Source organism: Haliotis rufescens, unplaced genomic scaffold (assembly GCF_023055435.1).
Source record: "Haliotis rufescens isolate VD_foot unplaced genomic scaffold, xgHalRufe1.0.p SCAF_9, whole genome shotgun sequence".
Lineage (NCBI taxonomy): Eukaryota > Metazoa > Mollusca > Gastropoda > Lepetellida > Haliotidae > Haliotis > Haliotis rufescens.
In genome coordinates this window covers 37629307-37643116 of record NW_025964383.1, presented here as the reverse complement: position 1 = coordinate 37643116, position 13810 = coordinate 37629307, and the positions used below count along the sequence as shown (strand labels likewise).

At 42.0% G+C, this 13810-nt stretch overlaps 2 protein-coding genes across 5 annotated transcripts in view; both read right to left on the bottom strand.

The window, feature by feature from the left end:
* Positions 1-2200: 2200 nt before the first annotated feature.
* LOC124124993 lies at positions 2201-9048 on the bottom strand. The gene is made up of 2 exons (XM_048390516.1): positions 7958-9048; positions 2201-2572 (listed from the first exon to the last, which is right to left on the bottom strand). The coding sequence occupies exons 1-2, from the start codon at positions 8982-8984 to the stop codon at positions 2208-2210; spliced, it is 1392 nt and encodes a 463-aa protein (XP_048246473.1). The 5' UTR covers positions 8985-9048; the 3' UTR covers positions 2201-2207.
* A 63-nt stretch (positions 9049-9111) lies between these two features.
* Positions 9112-13810, bottom strand: part of LOC124113164 — a 145552-nt gene continuing 140853 nt past the window's right edge. For all 4 annotated transcript variants that reach the window (XM_048390513.1, XM_048390514.1, XM_048390512.1 and 1 more), the window contains one exon: positions 9112-13656. In XM_048390513.1, coding sequence (XP_048246470.1) covers positions 12977-13656 — 680 coding nt within the window. In that variant the 3' untranslated portion in view covers positions 9112-12976. The remainder of the gene's footprint in view (positions 13657-13810) is intronic.

Below are 13810 nucleotides of genomic sequence, written 5' to 3'. Positions count from 1 at the left end.
CAATTTTACAACTATGACAATACCCCTGGGCGTCGTGGAGCTTTTGTCCTCAAAAGCTTAAAGATTGAGAATGTTCACAATATGACAATCAATCAAATAAACAAAATACAATATCAATCATGAAATATGAATACACTAGCTGAAACAAATGATACATGATGCATTGCTCAAATATTGCTGCCCACACACTAAAATGATTGCACTGAGGTAGGTGGTTCAAGAATCGTATACAAATTATTGTGGACAAGTAGGAGGTAGGCGCTGAAAGGTTGCTTGAAGATCTTTTGGAGTTGACGAGCATTGAAGTACGAAATCCTAAAGGTATTGGGGATAGTGATGGAGGTTTTAGTAAGCTGGTTAGTTACAATGAAGCCTGGCCAGTTAACAGAGAGGGTGGGGAAGAAGTAACCAGAAATGCGTAGGTTTTCCACAGTTAAGGGTGATTGAATATCCTAGTAAGAAGGACAGAGTGTCAGAGATATGACATGGATTGCCACACATTCAGAACCTGATGTGAGTTCAAGAACTAGACCATTCCGAGGACCTGAACGCTGTTGATAGAGAAGAAGAAGAAGGATGGAAGCAATGGCTAGGGTTATAAGGCCTAGGAGAATAGAAACATGGTAGTCAGCAAGATCAGTAAGGATAAAGCTAGCTGTACCTGAACTGGGTGGAGTGTGATCATTATAATTAAGAGCAGGAGGTAACACAGCTTTAACAGGGCCAACGCTAGTTACAAGCGTAAGCGCTGCTGAGAGTGTGCGGATTTTGAAGAACATCCAACAAACCAGTATAATGGCGATACCTGAGACAGCAGCAGCTGTGACAGCAAGAACAGAACCAGTGTCAAGCCAGGAAGTTTGAATGGGAATTTGGCCATCTATGAGGGGTTCTGCAATTGTTTTGAAAATAGTTTCATCTTTCTTTGCACTTTCTGCAAATGAGCTTCAAACTAAGATGAGCTTTATTGTCATTAGCCAAAATAGTTGAATATTCATGTGAATATATGTTAAAATTTGGAATGGTAAAGTTGACATTTGTCTTAAAATTGGTATCTCCAGCAATGGTAGAGATGACAGATGAATCAAAGAAACGCTGAAGCAGAGCAAGGTTGACAGGATACAGATGGGTGATGTGTTTGGTAGTGTTATCACAGGACCCGAAGGATGCTGGATAGAAGAAGTCCTCAGTCGACAGTGAACAGTAACAAGGAGCGACGATCACACAAAATGTACAACCAGGAATCATACGATGACTATTAGGACAGTGAAGTTTCAGAAAGGGAATGCGATAGACAAGAACATGAGAGGCATCAACAGGAATGAGCTGGGGAGGTTGAGGCTTAGTTATGTAACGGAAATCACAGAGCGTTTTCACTGCAATTTTGTCATTTTGGAATAATGCCAGAGGACAGGAAGGTTTAGTAAACGATTGAAGAGCTATATGAAAAGGACAGTGCAGGATATTTTCATCCCCATTGCAGGAAGCTAAAGTGGAACTATCCAAGTTAACATAATGTTGAGTTTCCTGAGAAAGTGCAAGATAATCAGGCATATCCAAAAGTTGAGTTGTATGAGGAGATGTACCATTGATGGGAAGAGGCAGGGAGATAATTTTATACAATTGGAGGGAGTGAATGATAGAAGAAATTGGAAACTTTATAGAAATAAAAACGTAGGATTTAGCACGAGCATATATGAATTTGGCATTAGAGTAGTAGAAAGCAGGTGTTGTTTGCAAAAGTCTAAAGCTTGGATATTTTTTTGAGAGAAGGGTACTGAGATGATGAATTGTTTGTTGCAAGATTTGTGGAGGAATAAGAAGGGGTGATAATTTATTCTTGGCGAGATCAAGAATACCTAATTTAAGTTCCTCCAGTTGGTGTTCAACAATATATGCTTTCTGTATCTGATCTATCAAGAGAGAAGTTAATGTAACAAATGTGGATTGAATGGATTTAACATTTTGCTCCATAGCACGGGCTGTAAAACGGATGGCATCATGATTTGCTTTTACACCTTTGATAGCATTTTTAAATCTGGTATCAACTAGCTTCATAAAGGAGGACAAATGTTCTGAGTGCTGTTGTAGAGTATGTGCAACATTCATATCCTGTTTGGTGAGGGCATTTATATGTTGGGCTAGAATATTAACATCATTTGTTGTGGCTGTTCCAAACAATGTTTTTGATAAGGAACCAACAAAACTTAGAACAGCACGCTTTGTACGGGTTGATGAAGAGTTTTTGATTCAGGAATTAATTGCATTAGTTGTTGTCGCGTTTCATTTAGTTGTGAAACACATTTCGTTTTAATAACATTCAAATGCATTTGTATTTGATTGAGGAGAGCACATGTACTATTGCCCTGATGGCAGCCGCTCATTGTTGGGATGCCTGGAACTGCTGGGATTTTAACCTCATAGGTGTGGACCCAGTACTCTGTAGCGAAGTGAACTTTTGAGGTTGGTTGGTACACAATTCCATAATTAAGACGTTGTACAGGACTGGCACAAAAAACTGGATGGGCGAAGACTGTCAGAAGCCATAGTATCATCAGACTCCAGGTAGACCCTTAGAGAAACGAAATAGGAAACCATAAGAAAAGATGACCTGGAGATGCAAAATGCCTGCAGAACATTAGCAAATCCTAGCACTTAAAGAACACAGACATTATTTTGACTGCAAGGGGGGGTGGCCAATCAAAATCCATGGTTACCAGAGGGAAATACCCCAAGAGAATAAGGAGACTTAGAACTAATAGATTACTTGAAGTACTTGTGCCCATGCCTGCGTCTATGCCCAGACATTGTCTTGTGCTTATGATAGTGTTCAGTGAGATCTTGGCTTAGATTGGAAGCCGGTTCCCATGTGGTACCAGAGTACCCTTTCCATTTGATTTGGTAGTGTTTGATATTGTTGATCCTTTTGTATCGAATAATGCGATCTACAGGGAAGGTTTGCCTGTCATTTGTGTGGGCATTGTGTCTCTGAGACTGGATAGGTGTATCAGACGGAGAGGAGGTGGGTGATGTATTGCCTTGATCAATGATATTTGACTGTGAGGGCACCATGTTTGTATCATCAAGATCATGTGGTGGATTTGTGGTGACCTGGGGCTCTGGGGAGGAGGACCTAGACTCATGATCAGCTTCAGGGCGTTCTGCATCATGTTGCATGTCAGCATTTTCAGCACGCTCAGTGTATGTTTTCAATCTGTCAGCATGTATCAAGGACTTGTGGACTTTGCCAGTGTGAGAATGCTGAAGTTTGAAAGTGTGGTTTGGACCAAGTGCAGTGATAGTGTAAGGACCAGACCATTTGAGGGACAATTTGGGAGAATGACCTTTCTTCACTGTAGGATCTGTCATCAATACTCTGTCACCAACAGAGAAGGACGGAGGCTTGGCTTTGTGAACCTGTCGGTCTTTATTTAGTTCCTGACTGATTTGCATATTATCCTGGGCAATGGATTTGGCTACCTTAAGATTTTCCAACAGGGTGCGGAGATGGCTTTCTGCAGTTTTACCTATGGTGGGTTTTGAAAGTAAGGCAGTGTCAACAGGAAGATGCATTTCCTTACCAAAGAGAAGATAGTGAGGAGAATAGCCAGTGGAGTGACATGGTGTTGAACGCATAGCCATCATGACACAGGGAATAAGCTCTGCCCAATTGGATTGGTCAGCCTTTACATAGGCTCTGAGAGCTTGCTCAATGGTGCTGTTGCGGCGCTCACACATACCATTGGTGCGGGGATGATAGCTTGATGTGTAATGGTGCTTGATGTCAAGCAGCTCACAAAGTGCGTTTACGAGCTTTGAAGTGAACTGACGACCTCTGTCAGAAAGAAGGGTACGAGGGGCACCATAACGAGTAATAACTTCATTAAAGAGAATTTTGGCAACCTCATAAGCATCTTGAGAACGCATTGGAAAACCTTCAGTCCAACGAGTGAAAGAGTCAACTACAAGCCAAACATACATCTTTGGTTTCAGGTAAGGGACCTAAAATGTCAATATGCATACGGGAGAAGGTGTCCTCAGTTGGCATAGGAACCATAGGAGCAGGTTTGGCATTTGTCTGACGTTTTGATCTTTGACAGATATCACAAGACTTGATGTAGTTCTCAATGTCCTGATACATGCCAGGCCAAAAGTACTTAGCAAGAAGACTCTGTCGAGTTGAATCTCTACCAAGATGGCAGCCACCTACTTTGGAATCATGATAGGAGTAGAGGAGATCTTTGCGGAGAATCAAGGGAACAACAACCTGTCTGATAGAAGGAGGGCGCATGTTTTTGGTGCCTCTGTATTTTGCCTGGTGAAAGTGATACAGAATACCACCCAACATTTCAAACTCTTGTGCATGGCCTCGGAGACCTTTGACCTGAGAGTCTGTGTAACTGTTGGGAATTTCACCTTTCTGAAGATAGTCAATGATTGGCCTGAGGTCAGGGGAGTTATACTGCTTAGAATCAAAATGTTCATCATCAAAAGCAGTGGAGGCTGAGAGGATGGCGGGGCATGTTGTCTTTGATTCATTGGTGTACACAAAGTCGATTTCTAAGGAGACTGGATCTTCAGGAATTGGGGCTGATGGTGCTTGTTCAGGAGTGGTCTGTGGTGTATGTATGGAATGAAATGAAGGTGGACTGTAGCATACATCAGAAGTGATGTCTGGTTTGGGGGTAGTTCGGTCTGATGAGTGAGATGTTGATGTGGAGGGTTTTGTTGTACTTTGACATGCTATGACTTGAGCATAAGTGGGGGTTGCAGAGGGGAGTGGGGGTGTGGGTATGTCATCTGTGATGGGAAGAGTTTTAGGTTCAGGTTGTGCGAGATATCGCATCTGCATTGGTATTTGATTTGCCAGGACGATGTACAATTTTAAAATCATATTCCTGCAGCATGAGTGACCATCTACCCAAACGACCTGTTTCTTCCTTGATATTGTGTAGCCATGTGAGTGCTTTGTGATCTGTATATACCCTGAATTTGTTGCCTGCAAGATAAACTCTAAAGTGTCTAATACCTTCTAGAACTGCCAAACATTCAAGATGTGAAACACCCCAATTTCTTTCTGCTGGATGCAGTGACCTACCACCATAGCAAATGACACGTTCTCGACCCTCGGAGTCTTTTTGACCTAATGTGTACCCAATAGATGTCTTTGATGCATCTGTGGTGAGAATGAAAGGGTGAGTAGGATTTGGGTAAGCAAGAACTGGAGCAGAAGTTAGTTTTTGCTTAAGTGTGGTGAATGCTTGTTGGGCTTTGTCTGACCAGAGGAATTGGATGTCTTTCTTGAGAAGCTCATAGGTGAGGTGAGGTGAAATTTGATTTAACGTCGCGTCCAAGATTATTGCACTTATATAGCGACGTGCATGCACGTGTATGTGTGTGTGTGGCTGCTTGTACTAGTCCGGACTGATGCCGATTTATAGTGCTAGCTCACTGAGATACCATGCCGCAGTTTAACATGAATACCCCACTCAGACACAGTATACTGACTCCGAGCCGACCAGTCCTTGTTTTAGCCCCTTAATGCCGAGCTCCAGACAGGGTAACAACAAGTACAATCTTTTAACGTCTTTTTGTATGACGCGGCCCGGGATCGAACCCTGGACCTTCCGCTCTCCGGGCGGACGCTCTACCACAAGACCACGGAGGCGGTCGAGAAGCTCATAGAGTGGAGAGGCTGTTCCTGATAAATTTGAGACAAATTTCCGGTAGTAGCTTGCCAAGCCTAAAAAGTGCCTAACATCATGAACGTTCTTTGGCTGGGGGATTTGATTGACAGCTTCAATTTTGGATTGGTCAACTTCCACACCGTCTTTGTTGAAAATGTGACCAAGGTACTGAACTTGTTTTGCGGCAAATTTACATTTACTTGGTTTCAAAGTAAGGCCTGCTTGTTTGATTTTTTGAAATACACACTTCAAATGGCTCAAATGTTCTGTAAATGATTTGGAAAATACGATGATATCGTCAACGTATATTAAAATATACTTCCAATTCATTTCTTTCAAAGCTTCTGAGATTGTACTTTGAAATGCCATTGGAGCATTTTTAAGACCAAAGGGAAGGAGATTCCACTCAAAAACACCATCTGGAGTAATGAAGGCTGATTTGTGTTTTGTGTCGGGATGGAGTGGAATTTGCCAGAAGCCACTAGCACAATCAAGAACACTAAATATTTTGGCATGACTTTCTCCAACAGCATCAATAACATCCTCAAAACGAATCAAAGGGAAAAATATTGGCTTAGTGACGGCATTGAGACGGCGATAATCTACCGCAAAACGTAAAGTATTATCCCGTTTCTTAACCATAACCACTGGTGAATGCCATTCAGAGGAACTTGGCCTAATAATGTTAGCATCCAACATTTCTTTGATCTGCCTGGAACATTCTTTACGAATTTCAGCACTTTGACGGTAGAAGGGAAGTCGGACTGGCCTGGCCTCACCTGTCTCTATCTTGTGTTGGTGTAAGTGTGTTTGACCTAGTTCAGACCAGTTGTGTGCAAAGACAGATTTTTGTGTTTGTAGGAAAGAAAGTAGCTGTTGTTTCTGTTCAGGTGTAAGATCAGATTTATCTAAATCAAATGAGAGATAAGATGTTGATGTATTTTGTGAATGTTCGGATGAATGTTCCTTCACCTGATGTGACCTATTGTTGATGTGACCTGATATGTTTGCATTGGCTTGATGTGACAAGTTGTGGTTATGACCTGAAGATAAGGCATTGATATGATGTGATGTAGGCTTTATGTGACCTAAAGGTGTAGAAGTGCTCTGTCTAAACCTATGGTTGTTGAAACCTGAGTTACCACTGACCTGACGTGACCTATGGTTGATGTTCCTTGAGGAGTTATGATTGACCCGATGTGAACTAAGGTTGATGGGACCTGAGGAAGGATGTCTGACCTGATGTGACCTAGGGTTGATGGAACCTGAGGAAGGCAGTTTGACCTGATGTTCCCTATGGTTGATGTGAACTGAGGAGGGAGGGTTGACCTGATGTGACCCATGTGTACTCTGAGGGGATGGAGCTGGATTGACCTGAAATGACCTAAGGTCAGGGTCAGGAGTATCGGAGAGCACTGATACACTGGATGGGTCTACTTCTGAGGCAGTGGCAAGTACTCTTTTGGTATTTAGATGTACTGGTGAATCACTGGGATTTAAAAATCTCATGTATACCGCTTTCTTGGAATTGGTTACAAGGCATCTACCACCTTGAAGTTTGGTTTTGGACAGTTCTGCTACTGGCTCAAGTAGGAGAATGGAGCCTGGTCTACAACGTGAAATATGGACCGGGATATCTACTTGACAACGCGAGGGAATTGTAACAGACTTCCTGCACCTAGCATATCCTGCACTGGTTTCCACTAGAACTACTGAAATAAGACCTTCATGGATATACAGACATTTGCGGGCCAGACAAACTGTTGCTTTGTTCGAGTCCAGAAAGTCCATGCCTAAGATAAGGGAGTGATGGAGGGAAGAGAAGACATGGAAGGTTTGAGACAGACAGATATGGCCAATATTGACATCTAATGATATGCTACCTAGCACTTTGTGAATTTCACCCCCTACTCCTACAATTTCTGTTAAATGGGAGTCTGACAAATGTTTTTCATTGTAGCCTACTTTATGAAGGAAGCGCATGCTCACACAGCTGATAGAGGCCCCTGTCTCAACAAGTGCTGTTGTCTTCACTTGCTGCACCTTTACAAGGACTGTGTTCTTGAGTAAGGGAGCCGCAAGTGAGACCAACGGTTTCTTGTGCCTGACCTCAGTGAACTGAGAATCAGGCGCGAGTCCCTATTGCCTAGGAGCTCTATTCTGTGAATTATGAGCTCTCATGCAAACATTGGAATGATGTCCTACCCTGTTACAGTATGAGCAAATTGTTTGAAAGTGTGGGCATGCAGAACGATTTGAGCAATACATACCACAACCAAGACATCTCTGCTGGAGGAATGGAGGGGGTGTGAAGCGGGGTCGTTGTTGATGCTGTTCATACTGGCTGTAGCGGCGCTGTTGTTGGGCCTGGTGGAATGGAGGTGGTAGTTGATTAGACAGCCGTGGTCGTTGCCGTTGACAGGACTCATGTGGCTGATATCTCGGTTGTTGCTGTTGCTGTTGCTGTTGATATGAGGCCTGGGGAGCTGGAGAGGCAGCCTGGACTGCTGGGGCCTCAGTCTTCGAGATAAGGGTGGCAACCAGACTGGAGAGGTGGTCAACTTTTGCCATCATGTTAACCTCTGATGACTGCACGCTTGCCAGGGATTTCTGGGCCAGCTCTGCCTGGTGACGGACCTCCTGTAGATTGGTGGGCTCTTTGTTGTATACCCACTGACGAATGTTGGATCGAAGGCCATTTACAGCTATGGCCACAATGACAGATGCCGGCAGCTTCAGGTGGATGGTTGCTGTCTCGACCCGGGTGATGAAGGTGTAGATGGATTCCTCCTGTTCCTGGGCCAACTGTAATAGACTGACATCAAAGGCTGATGATTTCATAAATCTTTTGGTGAAGGCTTCTTTCACCTTAGTTATATCTAGTCTGTCACCCTCAGGGAGATTTTGATACCACAGCTTGGCTGCACCCTCTAGATAAAATGGTATGAGTTGACATTTCTTCACATCATTATAAGAGAAGAAATTTGAAAAATTAACAAAGTCATCCCACCACGTTTGGGCATTCTCAGTTCCTGAGAACTGTGGCAGTTTGATGTGCGGCATGGGTGTTGACATCTGGCGGATGGAGGGTCTTGATGAGGATGTTGATGTAGATGGAGATGTAGATGAGGAGGCTGCTGTTGTTGAAGAGATTGATGATGTTGTAGTGGGTGACACAAGGATCGGCGTAGATGGTGACTGTGATACTGGAGCTTGATGAAGCAAACTGGCCAGGAGGGACCTTGGCTCAGGCCTGCGCAGCTTCTCTCGGTAGTTTGAAGGGGTGTATCCGGTCATCTAGAATTCAGGTCCACCATTTATGATGGTTTGACACTTTAGTATTCAAACCATCACAATATCTAGAATTAGCCTTGGGGAATTAGCTCGGGATCGGGCACCACCTTCAAAGAAACCAAACAAAGTGTCTATGGCCAGCTCCTTTATTGGGGATTTCTCGACAGTCTGTCACATTTAAAATAAGAAATATTTTTACATATAAAGTACAAAGTCATATAGAACATTTACAGTTTCCATAAAAGAAGCAGTTATCACAATAGTGCGTGATATTAAACAATGATTATACATAAGAGTGTAAATGTCATGATATACCAATGTATCATGGGCTAAGTGATAAAACAACCAATTACAAATAACAATGTTAAAGTCAGTCTACAAAGATACCTGTGAACAAAGCTTCCATGTTCTTATGTGATACTTATTTTCAGCCACTCCTTATTATGATTACGCCTTGCTAAATGGGAGTGCCATAAGATATGTCTTATTTACGTATAAACTTAGTTAAACTCAATATCGGTATCGCATGTATGCAGATTTAAATATAAATAACAATATGTGTTGGCTGTACTTCTGAGCATATATCATTCATTGTCTTATGCTGGTATATGTTATACTTGAAGGCCATATCTATAATTCATCTAAACTACCGCAGCAAACAAACTATATCTGATAGCATCCACATACACTGAGTTAACGGGCCCATTAACGAATGTCCATTCACATTACTGAATGGTATAATATATGGATATATGTACATTTTTAGGCATTGCTCGTAATGTAGACATGTTTGCTGAAGCTGTGTTACAAATGCATTATGCTCAGACCTATGTAAGTACAAGAGAGTTACCTATCTTTTTTGTACATCGCTAACAGATTAACTAAATGATTACATGGATATTATTACTGATTTTAGCTCTGGCTTAGTTGTGCTATTAGCATAAATATGTGTGATGTGAATACATCATATATTAGCTACAGAAATCAACGTTTTCTGCCAGGCTAGATCCATCAAATAATTCATATAAAAATTATTTAAAACAGTCTGGATTCTGTTTATGAACAAGTAATACATGCAATGTATGGTTCATCATAGAATCCTTACATTAAAAGATAATGTACATACCTCGTGTGACATAAAAGGTCTGATCAAAGTGAAATAGTTCGTCTGCATTTACGCGACATTTTCACATATACAAAATAACTGAATCACACTAAAATATCAACACGCAGATAAAATACACAGCTTGCTACCACGACACCCGAGTGTTAACATCTTATTTCCGACTCGGAAAATGTTTGATATTCAATATATGCTATACTGTGGAGTTAATACTTAAACGATAGTTTTGTCTAAACCTAACGCACGTTCATCTGACAGATAAGTCCGTTAAATAGATACAACTCACTTAATATATTTGCACTTATACACGGTCAATAACATAAGATTAAACACCTTTACAATATTGCTCCATATACGATACAAATTATAAAACAATTTAACTTATAACTTTAGAGAAATAGTAAGGTGAACATGACTTACCTTCAAAGAAACCAAACAAAGTGTCTATGGCCAGCCCCTTTATTGGGGATTTCTCGACAGTGAGGTACCCCCGGGGCTAGCCAGTATATATACTCTAGACACCTTGAATGGTCACGAATTTACTGCATGTTCAATTATCAGCTTGATAAGAAACTTTGAGTTCGTGCGCCGAGAATAGGGATTAAGGCTTGCCTAAGAAGTTTGACCAAGTGATGTCCACATAAGTTGAATAATAATTGATGAAGTAGTCCGAAAATATTGATATGAGTTGGACGTATCAGCAAACCTGTGACAAGCGCTCATTTCGATAGAGGCTGAGACACGTACAGATAGATAATACTGACCATGCTCCAAGGATGTTATGTAATTTTCTAGATAGCTGCGACCTTCACATGTGAGACTGATTGAATACAGCACCTTACATTTAACTTAATATAACACAATAAAAACTATTACCACAGTTAACTATTATATAAATATTGAGGAAAACATGACCAATTTTACAACTATGACAAAATGTTTAATTCACACACGGCAGATAATTCGTGCAGCTCACACAGGTTATTCCCTGGATATTCACAGCCACGTGTTGACGCCAAACTAAGTCCGGTAAACACCATGTGAAATACTATGTGCTGCTCAAAAAGTAGCCATAAAACTGTCAATGCTCGATTGAAAACATTTGAAATGCCCAACATTATTATTTGAACAACTTGTCACTCTTGTGGTCTGACTATTGCAAAGCCTGTCATTCTTCAGGGAATAACCAACATATCATATATTAGTTTGATTCTTGTTCAACGCCATACTAAGCAATGTTCCAGCTATATGACGGTGGCCCGTAAATAATCGAGGCTAGACCAGACAATCGAGTGATTGATATCACGAGCATCGATTTATGCAATTTGAAGTCAACCTCGTGACAGGGCATGTTAGTCGCCTCTTACGACAAGCATGGGTTGCTGTAGACCAATTTTAGCTCGGATCTCCACATAAGCTACAACCATCATAATAGGTTTAAAAAGTGAATAATTTCATACTTTAAAGTGTACACTGTTTCTTTCCCAATCCCAAACTAAAACCTGATTCACATTCGTATCAGAAAAAAACCTACAAGATTTTGAGAAACTAAGACACAGCAAATCTATAATGAAAAACACTAAATTAATAGGCTCTGAAAATGTTCAATGGTAAGCCAAATAAAATTAATCTAGCTTTTAAAAATATAAGACATAAAAAAGGTAAGGGAAGAAACTTGAAATAAAAATAATAATAAAAAACTTGCTTCGATCTAGAGATCTACCCGTTTTAACGATTGGTCATCGGAGACGGTTGGTTTGTTGTTTAACGCCGCACTCAGCAAAATTCCAGCTATATGACGTCAGTCTGTAAATAATCGAGTCTGGACCAGACAATCCAGTGATTGATATCATGAGCATCGATCCACGCAATTGGGATCGATGACATGCATCAACCAAGTCAGCGAGCCTGTCCACCCGATCCCTTTAGTCGCCTCTTACGTTAAGCATAGTCGCCTTCTGGTTTCTGAGTTGGTCGACCTTCTTCGTGTGCGTATTCTAGGCCGAGAAGCGGCGGCACATGAGGAAGGACGGGGCACAGAAACGAAGCCGGCATCAGATAAGCAAATTATTACAGCACACACGACAAATCCCAAACTCCAAATATAACACACCTTGAGCTTGAAAAGTAACACAAATCACGCGAGTTACAGAGCACTCCGTTCAATCCCCACCAGTTCATATTCCACAAGGCAGCTGGTGAAACTAAAACACAGTTTAAGCAGCGCTTTTAAATCGTTCACACTTCAATGAACCCATCCAAACTGATCTTCAATTCTTAAATACATGTGTAATCTACAGGCAAGTGAGGTGAAATAACGAAATTTGTTGTCAAGCTTGTGCTCTCACACGCATGTCATGATCAGAGAACCACACACTGTGTCATAGTTTAAGCTGCTACAAAAACATTCTGATGATGAAACTATTAATGTTTGGATTCAAAACAGTTATAATTCACAGGCAAGTGATGCGAAATTATGAAAATTGCTATTTGAAACATTTTTTTTGTGAAACTTCACTTCACTCATTTTCATATCACATCACTCTCAAAACATCACACAGTGTCTCATGTTGGAAGTCACTACAGCAATAATTTCAACATAAAGATATCAATGTGAGAATTCTAAATACTTTGTATACACTGGAGAACCCTCTCGTGCAGCAAAACATCACATTTAGCAAACTTCGTTACTTTTTGTGAACATGAAATAACATAGAAACCAGACACTTATATGTCAGCTTCTCTCAGTTCGTACACGTCACTGAAACAGCTGATATAAATCTCTCAGTTACACCAGGTACCATATAATAATCTGTTATATGGTCTCTGGTTACACTGATAACTTCACACAGTCTCATGTCTTGTTTATTTCCTATGTCAGCGCGTCATGGATCAGTGACATCTTGGTGTCAGTGATGGCGATGTTGTCCCCGCTGATCAGCTCCATGTTGACAGTACATTCATCTGACGGCCCAACACCAAACACGGGGTACAGGTCTTCCCGGAACCTCCCATCACACTTCCCTATAACAATCCCTCTGTTGAGATCGATGAAGGCCACTCTGCCCCTCCCCACATCCAGCACCACGCCATAGTGGAAGGTGGCCTGTGTGCCGGGAGTGTTGGACACGGTGTTCTGGTGACACTCGCCCTGCTCCTCCTCCCACCACACCGTGGTACAGATACTCTCCTCGTGACTGTCACAGCTCCCTACATGGACACACCAGGAGCGACGCTGTTGAGAAACACACAACTCATTGTCCACCTGTCCTGCCTCCACCACCCCCATCTCCAGGACATGCGACCACTTTCCCTTCACCACCCGCACCCTTGTGCGTGTCTCCCAGTATTTGGGTGTGCTGTATACCGGGGTGTGAGTGGGGTGGGGTGGAGAAAGGGGGATGGGGGTGGAGGCACAGGTCCCCCAATACTCCCACAGCCTGCGCCTGTCACGTGACCATGTGTCGGGCTCCCAGTTGACCAGTTCACCGTCTGTAGTTACGTGGCACTCGTCTTTGTTGACTCGAGCGGCGTCCAGATGTAGTTTAGGACCTGGAAATATAGATGGTGTTTGTTGTGTGACGTGTTTATTTACTGTAGATGACAAAGTCCGACATTTGTTGTGAATCTCGGGAGGTTATCTGTAAACAGCGCGCTGAATGTTCGACTGTAAGTTTCACCAGTTTGTCAATTCGGTCTTTTGTGT

Coding starts and splice junctions, on each gene's coding strand:
- LOC124124993 (XM_048390516.1), bottom strand. CDS start 8,984: ATGACCGGATACACCCCTTCAAACTACCGAGAGAAGCTGCGCAGGCCT. Junction 2,573..7,957: donor GCAGAGATGTCTTGGTTGTG/GTATGTATTGCT, acceptor CGTTTCTCTAAG/GGTCTACCTGGAGTCTGATG.